General features: G+C 47.0%; 1 protein-coding gene across 1 annotated transcript in view; it reads right to left on the reverse strand.

The window, feature by feature from the left end:
• Nucleotides 1-185: 185 nt before the first annotated feature.
• DRP2 (dystrophin related protein 2) overlaps nucleotides 186-14,687 on the reverse strand; it is a 43,620-nt gene continuing 29,118 nt past the window's right edge. The window contains exons 19-28 of the mRNA XM_057718381.1: nucleotides 13,225-13,382; nucleotides 12,728-12,894; nucleotides 10,771-10,882; nucleotides 9,353-9,489; nucleotides 8,965-9,030; nucleotides 8,637-8,702; nucleotides 7,604-7,747; nucleotides 5,654-5,891; nucleotides 4,397-4,517; nucleotides 186-4,074 (exon numbers count right to left, since the gene is read on the reverse strand). Coding sequence (XP_057574364.1) covers nucleotides 3,950-4,074; nucleotides 4,397-4,517; nucleotides 5,654-5,891; nucleotides 7,604-7,747; nucleotides 8,637-8,702; nucleotides 8,965-9,030; nucleotides 9,353-9,489; nucleotides 10,771-10,882; nucleotides 12,728-12,894; nucleotides 13,225-13,382 — 1,334 coding nt within the window. The 3' untranslated portion in view covers nucleotides 186-3,949. The remainder of the gene's footprint in view (nucleotides 4,075-4,396; nucleotides 4,518-5,653; nucleotides 5,892-7,603; nucleotides 7,748-8,636; nucleotides 8,703-8,964; nucleotides 9,031-9,352; nucleotides 9,490-10,770; nucleotides 10,883-12,727; nucleotides 12,895-13,224; nucleotides 13,383-14,687) is intronic.

Below are 14,687 nucleotides of genomic sequence, written 5' to 3' on the forward strand. Positions count from 1 at the left end.
AGATGTGGAGTGTCAGAGTCAAAGAGCATTACCAGAGGAACCAAAGTAAACAAATACGAATTTATTCTTTTCAAAGCAGAATTTAAAGGAAAGGGGAAAAGCACCACAGTGAGTGCCAAAGTTAACCAATTTGTCCCCAGCCCTGCCCCTTCGTCCCAAGCTTTTCTAGACTTGTGTACCACCCTTGCCACTTCCCTGAATCCCATCCTTGTGACCAGTCTTTGCAGCCAGCGAGCAGCATTGCAGCCTTCAGCCTGGCCTCAAGACTGCCCTGGGGACAGCAAGGACATTGAGCAGGTGCCCCTCCAAATGCGGCAGCTGTGGGAGGAAATAGAGGCTGGGAGCTGAGCCCTGGCCTTGAGCCTTTCCCTCTCCCACAGTCATTGGTGTTTAAAGAACAAGAAGGAGCTGAAGTATTCCTTTGTTCTCAGCGCCAGATTTTGGCAGGAAGGCCCAGAGATAGAGCTGCCCAGCTGAGCAGCTAAGTCTCCACAGCCCGCAGGGCCCCCATTTTCTCCTTCAGGATTGTTCATCTTAGAGCAGCTACTTTCTTAGTTATCTGTCACCTAAGTTAAAGGAACTTTGATAAGAGTCTTGGCCTGAAATGGTCTCAGAGGCCGTGAGTCTGCCATTGAGAATGCCTCTTCAAGGAATGCTCTAGCCTGAAGCTGAATATGGAGCCCAGATCCCAAACACACACCTCAAGCATCATGGGTATTCCTTAAAATTCATCAGGAAGGAAACCATCTCCCAGGATTGGCCTCTGCTTGGCCTCAGGCTTTCTTATTACCATGGCCTGCCAGCACAGCTCCTAAAGTACAACAAACTCAAACAGGTTTCTCTACAAGGAAATATCTCCAAAACTTTGGACCTTGAAGGAAATGGGCATTTACGGGCCTTTCCAGTCTGGAGAGAAGGGCACATATCCTCCTGGGTAGGACACTCTCTAGGGAACCATACAACAAACATCTTGATGTCCTCCAGCCAGTCAGCCTTCCTTAATAATTTCCCAGTCAACCTGACTCCACTCTGCTCTCACTAGAAGCAGAGGCACCCTCATAATGGCTTTTTGGCCTCTATCAGATTCTGCCAAGAATACATCACCTATCAGTACTAACTGTTCCCTGATAATATTTGACAACAACTCCAGCAAACACTCACATTCCTTATCGCTGATGCTAATCCCACAAGTCAGAGGTTTTTGTTAGGTTGCCTACCCAGCAACTCCCTTCACCACCTTTCCAGTATGGGGCCATAAACTATACAGCTTCACACACAATACCTCTAGAAGACAAGATACACGACAGATGCCTAACAACATGCAACACATCTCAGTAAATCCCACCTTAATTTGAATTCACAGTGCCCAAAGATCCATTTACCTCACTGCGGGCAAACTGCCCACACATGCTGCAGTGACTATCACTGGACACGCAAGTGACATACTCACCTCGGGCAACAAGGTAAACACAGGACCACAAAGTGTCCGTGACCCCGTTACTGAGAATTCAACTCTTAACTTACTGCTTCAGTCTACCTACAGCACAAATCCTACATAACGAGATCTACATCTTCTCTACCATGGCCCACTGCAGTTGCCACAGGCCCTCAACAGCCCAAGATCTCTCAGGTGGAGTGGCAGTTACAAAAAGGATTTTCCAGGACTTTCCTGGTAACATTGTTTCATAACATCTGCCCTCTTCAGGCTTAGGCAGGCATATGCCTCAAAGACCCTGAGCTCTCTGTCCTATAGCAAATTTCTTCTATCCTATTCCTACCTACAATCTAGGCTCCTACAAATATAGCTCTCCCCCAACCCTAGTAACTGATGTCCAGCCTCTGTGTTTCATGCCCACCTGCCACCTGTTTACCATACATCACCAGTTCCCCTGCCCAGAGACCTCATGAGCACTAAGGCAGATGTCCTGATGAAGTCTGACACCCTGAACCTGTGGCTTAGTGCCCCCTGGTGATTCTAGAAGGAGGCAATTCTAGGCTTCTGGACCCAAGCCACTGCCTCCCCTGCCCTGCAGTAGATAAATCTAGCTTCCCAGCAGTTCTACCCACTGGCCTACTGCTTGATTATAAGAGTGCACCCCAACCATCTCACACCCTCCTGACCTTGGCAGCAACTGCTACTTTCTTTAAGGCCCTGAGCCAGACTTAGAAACTGGAAGGGGCAAGAGGATGTACTCTGTGTCTTAGCCTGGCTATTTGTTCCTCCCTTTCTGCATGGGGTGAGTAGAGCTTGGATTTGCTCTATTTTGGCCCCTGAACCATTGTTTAGAGGAGCCCAGGAAAATTCACCCAAGGCCCAGGTCTCCAGGGAACAAGATTTGGAATGAATGAAGAGAACAGAGTGACTCTTTTTGTTAGATTCCTCTGTGGCCACAGGCTTCTGTTGCTTTGGTCTTGAGGACGGCTCACCTCAAATATGAATGGAGAGACATCCTACAGGAGCAGCCAGGAGGCATCTCTCTGTCCAACCAGAGGCTGGGACTAACAAAGAGCAAGGCAGAACATTAATACTTCAAGAGGTATTAGAATTTAATGTGTGAGTGAGGCTAGGGGAATACTGATGTACAGTAGATATGTAGGATAGGTATGTATGTATATAAACTTAGGCAAATTAAGTCAATTGCAGGGTTCTAAGTTATGAAGCTCCTTTTGATAGAAAGCTGCCTAAGTGGGCTCTAACTCTGTTCAAAGTTCCCAGGCCCAATCCCCCCAACCCCCCACCCTCTCACTATCTACTCTGAACAGTTTCGGGATAAAGGGATCATGGTACATGTTCCCTAGGAAGAGTTAGCTCAGTTTGAGGATTGGGTTCATCTTCCAGAGTTAGAAAGAATGGTTTTATGCAAAGGAGGGCCTTGCTGTTGTCTGTGTGGAAAGTGGCCACCTTCCTGATCTGTGGCCTATGGGTCCTAGAAAAGGGCCGCTATTCAGTGTGGCCAGTTGCATCTGCCTTCTGATTAGCTGGGGGATATCAGACACCTCATCTAAGAGAAAGAAGGGTCACAGCCTGCAAGGGTGTTGGGTAGCCATGCTCCTCCAGTCTAGAGGGTGGCTTCCCCTTCCTCACCCAAGGAGAAGACCCCCCTGCTGAGCAGCTACTGGCCTTTCCCCAGGGCTGTGAAGGCCAACTCAGAAGAGCCAAGGGTGGTTTCAGCTGGGTTCCCAGAGCAACTCAGCTGGTCTCTCAGGATGCTGAGGCTTTCAGGAAAGAGGAGGATCCGGAGAAATATCTAAGCCCATAAGTATTTCTCGAGTGTTTCCCAATGTATGGTGAAAATAGGAACCTGAATGAACTGGCCCCCCCTTGAGAAAGGTCTGCCAGAGACTGAGGCAGAAGGAACTGAAAATATTCAAGGAGGAAACATCTAGGTAGCATGGGGATGACTAGAGCTATGCCCTTGAGCTGAAGTTATATGATACATGTTGCCCAGATATTTGGGGGGACAGGAGTGTCTTCAGAATATGCTTTTGCCTCCCTGTGTTGGGCCAGAGGGTAGGGCTAAGTTCTGTGTACTCATAACGCTGGAGCCCTGGGGTCATTAGGCTCCCCCATCTCCACCATTCTATGGAGAATGGAAAGGGGCCAATGGGCACTGCTTCACTCTGCAAGGCAGCTTCTCTGTTCCCCAGCTGAATGGCCTCCAAGTGCCATTAGCCTGGGCTGCAACAGAATCGTACTTAAGGGACTGGTCTCAAACTTGAAGGTTAAAGGGCACATTTCTACAGTCAGAGGAATCATGCTTCTCCCTCTCCTGGCCCCCACACACCCACCTCGCATACCATCAAATCCCTGCTGCTGCCTGGAGCCCAAATGACTCCGGCTGAGGAATGTGGGGCCAGTGGGGACTGGAAAGGTTGGGTGAAGGCTGAGGGAAGGCTTTGACCAGAACCGGGAGAGGACCATGGACTATAGGATAGGGATCTGGTTCCATCAAGAGGCCAGCAGGGTGTTGGCAGTCACATCAGAACTTCGCACACTGGGGAAGGCATGGCGGAGCTTCTCCATGATGTCCTCCAAGCACAGGCTGACATCTTGGCTCTTTGACCCCACATCATCTGAGTTGGAAAAGAGAGATTTGGGGAAAGAACTAGAGATTCCCTTATGAGGCCAAGGGGCTGAGGTAGGATGCTGCTTACTGAAGGGTAAACCTATATCATTTGTATCTTCCCGGCACGATGCTTAGGTACATATGAGGTACTCCACATACATTGGTGGAATAAAGAAATGAATGAATCAGTCAATAAGCCAAGCATCCCTGACCCTAAGCTCAAAGCCATTAGGAGAAACCAGTCCCAGCCCTAGCAGAAACTTAGGCAGGAGACCTCGGGCAAGACAAAGTTATGGAGGAAGGGGTTGGGAGGGGCTGGGGGAACTCACCTGCAGCTTCAGTGTCTGGAGTAGTCTGTCCCTTCTCCTGGAGGTGACTGCTTTCTGACTGCTGTGGAGAGGAAGCCAGGGACGAGCCTGCAGAGCCATTGCCTTCGGATTCGGTAGGTGGCTAGCAAGAGGTAAGGTATGACTTAAGTGGCTTTGCCTTCTTGACCTTACTTTGATGGACTCCTGAGCTTGGAAGGGTCCTTAGAGACCTCATGCCCATCCCTTTGCCCTAGGACTTTAAGAAGCTTTTGGTGGTGCCCCAAACAGTGGTTTCCCCTTTCAGGAAACTTCTTAGAATATTTAATTACTGAATACCCTCTTCCTTCAACAACATGTATCAAAGGCTCCCAGTACTTATAAGGATGCCATTGCCCCTAAAGGTCTCTTGCTGTCATTTCAGCTATAGTTAAGCTACCTAGAACCTATTTTCCTCTGTAAATGTAGAGTTGCACACCTGATCCTTGGCTCGTGACATAATATCATATGTTAAGATGTCCAGGAATTCATCTAGAGGCCATCCCTTGGAGGATCTGGGGAAGAGGTACAGCGTGGTATGGATGATGACATATCCAAATAGGTAACATTTATGAAGTGTTTACTATATTCCTGGCATCATGATAAATTCTTTAAATGCATTATCTCATTTGACATTCACCACAATTCCATGAAGTTGGTGTATTTTTACCCCTGTTTTGCAGATGGGGGAACTGGGGCTTAGTGAGGCTAAGTAACTTTCCTAACATCCCATGGCCACTAATCGGCAGAGCCACATTCAAACTCAGGGCTAACTCCAGAACCATACTACATCATATACACTACCTCTCAAGGAGGAAAGGGACAAAAAGTAACAATTGATCCCTTCACAGCAAAAATCTTTCTTTTGCCAAACATGTCCAAAGTTGCTTCTTTCCAGCAAACATCAAAGTAGCAAAATCAATATTTTGGATGATTCTTTGAACTTTGTCCTTTCAATGCCAGATTCAAATGGGTTGTGGGGAAGTGAGCCCTCAAAAGCCCTCCCTCTGCCCTAGGCCCCACCGTGGCTTGAGAGTAAACACACAAGGATGGAGCAGAAGCTCAGTGCAAGAGAATTAGACAAGCGATGTGATATAGTAACCCCTTCCTTCCCCCACCTTTCCTGATTGCCAGCCCAGTTCTCTTCAGAAAGTCTTCTAACAGCCACCGCCAAGGAGCACCTCTCCCCAGCCTGCCTGTGCTCAGAGGCTGCTCTGGTTCTTCCCCTGGCCCCAGACTCACCTGCAGGAGCAGCTCCCTTAAGCGCTGCAGCTGGGATTCGAGTTGCTTGTTGTGGTCTTCAAGAATCTGCATGCGTGTCTCCAGGCGGCTCTTGTGCTGCCGAAGGATCCGGGCCTCAGCCAGCAGCTCCTCATTGCGGTGGTCCTGTGCCACCTCGGCAGAGCCCTCAGCTAGGGTGGGTGCCTCAGCGGCCTCCTCGTGCTGCCACTTCAGGCGCCTCAGCTCTCCCTGGAGAATCCTGCCAAGGATGGAGAAGCCAAGGCCGATGGCCCTCATGGGGTATTGACTGTCCAGGGCTCAGTGTCCCTTCATACCTAGGTATGAGCAATCCTTTTGCTCTCCCATCCCCACCCCCACCCCAGCTCCCCAGTCATGCTCTTTTTTGTTTGTTTGTTTGTTGGGTTAATTTTTGGCCACATAGCGTAGCATGCGGGATCCTAGTTCCTCAACCAGCGATCAAACCTGCACCCCCTGCAGTGGAAGCTCAGAGTCTCAACCACTGGACCGCTAGGGATGTCCACCCCAGCTCTGCTCTTGCTTGAATGGTCATATCCACTTCCTCTCCAGCACATATGTCATTTACTCTGCCATCCTTAGGCCACAGAGCAGAGAGAGCTGACATTTCATATAACAAATGTCTCAGGGCTTTGATGTGCTGCTTCGGGGATTAATTCTGACCTTAAAATCAGGCAGAAACACAGTCTGCAAATAAATGAGGCATTAGGGCCACTGACTCACCTACTCCATTTTTAGATTTTTAGATTCCAGGGGAAGACATAACAAACAAAAGATCACCCATCTTTCCTCTTCTCTCTACTACCCTCCTCTTTGACCCACTTTAAACACCTGTGTTGGGTCATCAAGGAAACAGATTCTAGCACAGTGCTTCTCAAACTACCCATAGCAAAAACCCAAGGGGATTTTTTAATCCATTGTGGATCAATACATTGTCTGAATGTGCATGGCTAGTACACAGCTCACACCACACATGACTTGCCACACAAATTCAACAACACTCCAATCTGGTCTATAGCCAATTCAAAGAAGACAAGTCCACTAATTATGTGCTTGGATATCACGGTGATGTCAAATTGCTATGAAAGTTTCTAGAAGCTTACTCTTTATTTATTTATTTATCTTGTCTTGAACCAGTAACAAATACTTTGCAGATAAGGCCCTATTCTAAGCACTTGCTAGTCCAAATAGAGTCTTTAGGCCCGAGGCATGGGCATCCTCCAGAAGCTGGTTAGAAGCGCAGGAACTAAGTCCTCACCCTAGACCTGCAAATCAGAATCTGCATTTCACCGAACTTCCCAAGTGACTTGCATGCACACTAATGTTTGAGAATCACTTTTCTGGGGGTTGTTATTGATTCCACTACACACCCCCAAAGTGGTCTGGATGCTCCTCAGACTCCTGCTGCCCTCCATACTTTACAGAGAACAATGCCATCCCCATAATCTTCTTCATCTTCCCTCTTCCTGGCCTCAAATGCTCTATGCAGTATCATCCTCCTCTTATCACTTTCACTAAGCGATAAGGACCTCTTTCCATTTCCAACAACTGAAAGTTCCACGAGGGCAGAGGCATCATCTCTTCTGTATTATCTGTGTTTGCATTGTCCATGCCCGCATCTACTGGGTACTTGGAGATATTTGGGTTGAGTTTAAAGGATTCAAATAATTATTAGGATAGCTAGCTTTTATTGAACACTTCCAATAAGACAAACACTGGCTAACACATTATATGCCTGATCATTTGATCTTCACAAGTGACCTTAAGAGGTAGGTACTATTATTACCATCCTCCACTTTACAGATGAGGAAATGGAAGATCACAGAACATAAGTAACTTGTTCAAGGCCACATAGCTAGGATGTGGAAGTTCACGACTTGAATTAAGCCGTCTGACTCTAGAATCCATGCAGATTTGTGCCACTGCCACACTCACCGGTTCTCATCCTCTAAGTGGGCCAGGATTTTTTCAAGCTCCCCCTTGCTTTCGGTGGCCATGCTGCACGGAGCTTGCTGTCCGAAGGCTGGCTCCCGGTCTGTAATGGGGCTGGAGTGCCGCAGCAAGTACTGGTCTTCGTCTCTGTGTAGGGGTGGGGAGAGGAAGAGGGAGCCAGGCAATGAAGGGAGAAACAGCTCAGGGTGTGAGTTCTCAGCTCCCAGCTTAAGCCCAGGAGACACATGCTGGAGGATTCCCTCTCTAAGTTACATAGAGTGGGAAAAGGCCATGTATTCAGGTTTAAGAGGGATGAAACTGTTCAAAGGTGGCAGGGGTCATGGTTGGGAGGTAATAGGAGAGAGTGTTTTCAGGATGCCAGGGCTTCTGGGTTCTACTTATAGCAACCTAGGAAACAATGAGCAAATCACTTGCCTTTCTGTGATGTTCCCCCACCCCACCCTTCTTCACTTTCCCCATCCCCAGGGGAACTGTGGCCTGCCTGAGTCCCAGTCCCAGGGCTGGATTTATCCATGTAGCCAACAGTCCCTAGGTCCTCTGAGGAGGCCGGAGACCTCCCTAGAGATGAAGGGCCCCTTCTCTGAGCTATAACACCAAGGAATCTCTCTGGCCACACTTTGGTCAAGTCCCTGGTATCTACCCAGGGTTGATGTGGCACTATATGGGGTGTTGGCATTTTGAAATTAAGATGATGGCTCATTTCTGCAACTTTAGATGAGGGCATATTCTTCTTCCCTCAGAGTTAGGAATAAAAGGATGCAGTCTTGCAACAGAAAGGGATCTTGGCAGATGGCAGAGAGGTAGTACATCTTTCATTGCCCAGCTCAGTTGATAGAGGGCAGACTGCTTCTCTCATTAAATACTATGCCCAGAAAGCCGACTTCCTTCCTTAGGGTGTCAAAGACCCTAACCACATGCCCCCCTCACCTTGAGGATTACCCTACCCTTCCCAAATGGTGGCAGAGGGATCCCAAGGAGAGCTATTCCTGGCAAATAAGCAGCTGTGAAAACTCACATGCTGTCATCTGGGGATAGGCTGTCATTAAAGAAGGAGCAATTCTGACTTTCCATCTCAGCAAGCCTGGGAAGAAAGAGCAAGAACAGAAGGGAAAACAGAATGTGAAGCCTGCTTTCATCTCAAGGATTCTAATCCCACAATAGGATAATGAGGTTTGAAGGGCTGTCCCAACTCCCCCTCCCCGCCTCAAATGTTAGGCCTCGATGGCTGCTGCATACCCCACTGTGCACATGCCCCTGACCCTGACTCCATTCTCTTTGCCCCAACTGAAAACCCGTTCCCCCTTGGACTCCTTACAATTCCCCTCCCCCAAATCCGATGGTACCTGCTGGCAAAATGCTCAATGCGGGAGTGTGTGTCAGCATGTGGCAACATCGGGGAAGAAGCTGGCCTAGAAGAAAGCAGCAAAGACTCAGAAGACCAAAGCCTGGGTAGCTGGGCAGCCTGTCTCCTCACCACCACCCTTCCACACCCCCCAACACCACCATCAAATTAAGGAGATGGGCAAGAGCTGATGGGAACAAGATACAGAGACTGGATTCTAGTCTGCTTCTCAGGTCAGATTCCTGGTCAGGCCCCAGCTGAACTGCCCTGTCACTAGCTGGGTTTGCCTTGGAGGGCTTCCCTAGCCCACGTGGGACTCAGCCCCTTCACAGCACATCCCTAGGCTCAGTGAGGATGCCTGCAGTCCCTGTTCAGTCACCGGTACTCACGTCTCACTGTAGTCAGCCTCCAGCACTGATTGCACAGGCAGGTAACCTCGCTGAGGGTGTTTGCTGAAATAATGCTTTGAGCGGAACTTGTTCTTTAAGGTAGTGGCAAAGTCCCTCATGTTCTCACTGGATGTGGTCTGGGGGAGACAAGATAGAAGGACACACCCTAATGGGCTATTCTAGGGAGGTGTGGCTGCTCCCCTGGAGCAGGACCATGACTGGTAGTCCACTCTTGTTCATGTTTACCACACCTCGCTCACTCCTAGAAAAAGATCTAAAAGGATACATGCCAAACTCTGAACACTGCTTGCCTCAGGGAAGTTGGACGGGGGACGGCGGGTGGGGGGAGGGGACGACACACACTGAGGAGAAAAGGGGACTTTGTTTTATACTTTAAACACCTCTATATAATTTGAATCTTTTACACTGATCGTATATTTGTTAACTTTTAGATATCTTTTACAGAAATTCTAGGAATACAGAAGATGAACAGGAGCTAGAGGATTATCGGTCTACCATCTCAAGCCAGTCTTCCATGTATGACTTTAATAATGTTTACTTTAAAACGATAATAAAAGAAAAATAAAGGCAATGTCACTGCTTCCATTGGGTCACACATGTTTCTGTGTCAACAGAATTTGGAGAAGAGATGACAGCTCAGGGAGATGGATTATGGAGATGGGGAAGTTAAGATGAGAGAGAGCAGTGGGCGGAGCTAGGGAAATGCTTGGGACTTTGAGAGTATCTGTGGGGAGAGAGGGATAAATGAGTTTAGGGAGCAGAGTCAGCTCAGGAAGCTAAGCCTGGAGCTGTGGGTCCTGAACACAGCAGAGGAGAAATTCTGTGACTGGAGTTCAGGGATGCTGACCAACCTGGGCTCAGGAGGCTATGAAGGTCACAGTTTCCAACGAAAGCCAAGTCGATTTTGGGAACCCACGTAAAGAGCATACCCCCTTTTCCCCCAAGAGACTGAGTAATGAATTTGAGTACAAACTTTGGCATTGACTAGAAGGGAGGGAAGCAATAACAGAGTAGCGTGTGAAGACCAGGGGACAGAAAGAATCCAGGAAGCTCAGCAGGAAAAATTAAATTGAGCCATCAAAGGCTAGTCACCTGGAACTGCCTTGCTCTCTCTATGTTTTCCTGAGAATTTTCTCTGCAGGAGAATAGTGAGTGCCTTTTAGATGGCCAAGAACGTCGTGGGCTGCTCCAGCCAGCTACCGCCCAAGTGAGGGTGAGGGAGAAGCTCTGCTAGAACAGGCCTGGAACCCCTGGTCAATCTGGTCAATCACCAGGCCTGTTTGGAGGATGCTCCCCAACAGAGAGCAGACTACAGTGAGCTAATGCTGGGCAAAATGGATCAAGCACCCAGAGCTGAGAGCTGCCGGCCCCTCCTGCCCGGCCCAGAGGCTCCATACCGGGGTGTAATACTCCATGATGGGGTAATGAAGCTTGTTGCCCTTGCTGGCCCTGCCAGTCAGGAAACAGGTCTGGCAGATGTCCACGTTAAATTGTTTCAGACTCCGGTACCTTGAGGAAAGGAGAGGTGGTAGGAAAGAGGATCCAATGTACTACAGTGACCTCCCCCTCCCCCAAACATCCAAATGTACACATACATTAGAAGGAGCTGAGGCATGGAATCATAAGCTCCTATACATGGGGCACTTAACTTCCTATGCATAGCAGTGGCAGAGTCCTCACTAGATGACTAGTCTTTCTCCAGAGACCATAAATCTCTATGAAATCACATGCTCAGAGTCCCAGGAAGTTTGGGAAACAGCCCTGTCTCACCATCTTTTTTAAAAGGAAGGGTGGGATAAACAGCAAGGTCCTACTATACAGCACAGAGAACTGTATTCAATATCCTATGATAAACCATAATGGAAAAGAATATAAAAAATGTATATATATGTATAACTAAATCAATTTTCTGTACCGCAGAAATGAACACAACATTGTAAATCAACTATACTTCAATTAAAAAAAATAAAGGGGAGGGTGGGACAGGGGTAAAGGCTATCAAATAGCCTTCTAAACAAAGGTGGCCTGAAAGGGTCCAGTTTCACAGGTACGACCACCTTCCTTGGAGAAGGTATACTTTCAATATGAAGACAACTGATTCTATCAGCCATGGGCAAGTTGGCTAAAAATTATTCCCCAAAGTTATTTATAATAATAACTCTATCATGACTGAATATAGACTCGCCCTTCAGATGCAATTCCAAAGCCTGATTGGACTGCCCAGCATGGTGAAACGTCTAGACTTAGAGCATCTTGTCCTGGAGTTACACTAGCCAGCAGTGCGGACTCCACCTCTGTGCCTCATTTGCTTATAAAAAGCAGGGTGGTTGTAAAGAGTATGTGCTAGTGCTTTAAAATGGTAAAAAAGAAGCATTTTACAATGAAAGCCAAATTCAGGATAGTGGCTACCTTTGTGGGAGCAGGAGGGAAATGTAATCCAGGAAACTTCAAATATATTGTTTTATATATTATATAAAATATGTATATAATATACAAATCTGTAGAGACATATAACATATAAATATATAATATATATAAGTATATTGTAAAATATTGTTTATTTCTTCAGCTAGGTGGTGGGTGCCCACCGTGGGGCACTGGAGCCAGCTCATACCAGCTCACAAGAGCTAGTTGTTAAAATTTCAGGAATTTTCCAGGCCGGTTGTTAAATATAGTCATTATTTAAAAATTAAATTGTATAAACTCACAATTAAGCAAATGGTATTAAAAACAAAGATAATGACTACTCAAACTTACCACTTCCTATTTCACTATTATTTATGCTCTCGAGGTTGTCTACATCTATTGTACCTGGTGGTGGAAATACTATAAATGGTGTGCAACTGTGCGTCTCTTCCTGACCTCTTGTGGGTAGCCTGACATTGGCCACAGTGGGAGTATTTACATTATGGAAATCAGCCAATGCTATATCAGATTTCTCTTTTGCTTTCTGGAGAGTAGGCTGTGAACCATTTGCCAGCACACCTTTTGGTATGTAGGTGTTCTCATATGTCAGGATACTGGGGCTTCTGGGTTCTACTTAATGTTCCCTGGGAAATAATGAACAAATTACTTCCCTTTCTGTGCTATTCTCCCACCCCACCCTCTTTTGCTTCTCTATACATTTTTATAGGTCTGAATACTTCATAATACAACTAAAACAAAAAAAAAATATTTCATTGTTTTCGATTTTTTTAAAAGTTAAACATTCTGCATTAGAAAGGATTATAACAGTATATAACATACAATAGATTAGTTGTAATTATATAATTATGTAATACACTGTTTTGCAACATATGATTTATATGTAACATGGCCTATTAGTATCACTCCAGCAGGTATTGCTTTCCCTACCTGAAGCCCTTGATGGGGCACTGTCTACAGATAGAGCACTTGGTCTGATGCTTTACTTGTTCAGCAATGGTGACCCGATGCAGAACAGCCAGCCACACCATGGATTGGGGCTCCAAGTTAACCCATTCCAGGAACTGTGAAGCTTCAATGACTGGCTTCCCAGTGCTCTAGGGAAACAAGAAACCCAATGGAGATGTCTGAGGCCCAGTTTCTTATGCCTAAAATGGCAGCCCTCAGGGGAGGAAGAGAAACAGAAAGGCCTGGGTTGGCCTTTTCTCCAGAGGTGTCCACCCTCTACCTTGTCCTAGTTGACCTGGTGCCCTCTCCGCAGGACTCTGACCCTAAAAGCCCTGAGAACCCTCTGCCCTGTTGTTACAGCCCAACCAACTTCCTTACATCTGAGTACTTCAGATCAAAAGCTCATCTCTCAGTCCTCCCTCCCTTCTTCCCACCCTCTGTCCCATCATCCTTTCCTCCCTCCCTAGTTCCATACTCACAAAACGGAAGCAACTACGGACGCTGGGTTCCACGTTGCTGCCCCCAAAGGCTGCCACTTCCCCCAGCTGACGGGGCACCTGAATGGCCTCATGAAGCAGGACACCAAGGTGGCGTTGGTCACACTGGCTGCCTGAGTTGGCCACTTGGCTGAAGAGGTCTGCTGGCCCCACCATAAGCCATGGCCAAGCCCGATACAGGAATGGCCAGAGAATGGTGTGAGGAGAAAGAACAGAAAAAGAAGACAGGGAAAGAGCACATTGACTTAGCTAATGACTTTTGAAACTGGAATACTTAAAGGTCTATCCTTGACCTTCTAGAAGCCCATGAGTTCTAAAAAGAGCATTCCTCTGGGTTCAGAGAGAAAAAGTGAGACAGACACAAAGAGGGAGAGCATCAGAAAGAGAAGGGGAGAGAGGGGTGAAGACAGAGAACAAGCTGTGTGTGAGAGCGGTGTCAGACACAGATACAACACTGCTGGGAAAACACAGTCTCAAGAAGCAAGATGAAGGGGTGGGGAGTTCAAGGGTGCCTGAATATGAGTTGCAGTCAGTCTGCCCTATCCCTTCCTGTTCATGTAGCCCATGTGGTCTGATACTGCAGAAATCTCTCAATTATCCACACAAATGAAAAGAAACACTGGCACGGATAATCCAAAAAAGAGACGATAATTCAACACATTTGATCATCTAAGAATTCACTCTAAATGATTGTGGAACAGACTATGGTACTTATATTTGAACATGGGCTATATCTGCCCTTGTGGGAACTCCCCCATCCCACCTCAGCTTTAGAAAACCGTCTCCAGAGGTTCTTGTCTGTCTGCTTCATACCTTACCTAAGGCCCAGAAAAGAAACAAAACTAGAAGGCAGGGGGTTTGGTTCTGGATCCATTACTGACTAGCTTGTAAAACCTTGGGTAAGTTATGAACCTCTCTGTGCTTCAGTTTCCTTACTTATAAATTGAGACTAAACCATCACTGTCCATCTTGTCTCAAAGGAATACTGGGAGAAATAAATTATATCATAGCTATGAACATACTTTGAAAAGTCTTCTTTCCTGTAAAGCTTTCTTAGATGGCTGTCCTCACTCCTCTGTGATCTGATATAGCACATATCCTTTGCCATTCAGATCATTATAATTAGCACTCAAAAAATGATTTCTGTGTACTTCTGTCTTTTCTTCTGGACTGTAAACCGCTTGAGGCAAGGACCATGTCTAATTGGACCCTGTACTCACCACATTTAGCGCAGTGGTCAATGCATATTAAACACCTGACACTAATGATGCTGCTGCAGAAAAATGCAAAATGCTGTACAAATGATGGAGGATGGAGGGGAAAGCAAAGGTACTATACACCAGAGAGGTTCAAACCTACAGAATTACATGCTGTCCACCTCCCAGATAATGGGGATTATCGCACACCACCCATGTTATCACATGGGACGTCTCCAGCAGAACGTG

The sequence above is a fragment of the Hippopotamus amphibius genome, chromosome X (assembly GCF_030028045.1).
Source record: "Hippopotamus amphibius kiboko isolate mHipAmp2 chromosome X, mHipAmp2.hap2, whole genome shotgun sequence".
Classification (NCBI taxonomy): Eukaryota; Metazoa; Chordata; class Mammalia; order Artiodactyla; family Hippopotamidae; genus Hippopotamus; species Hippopotamus amphibius.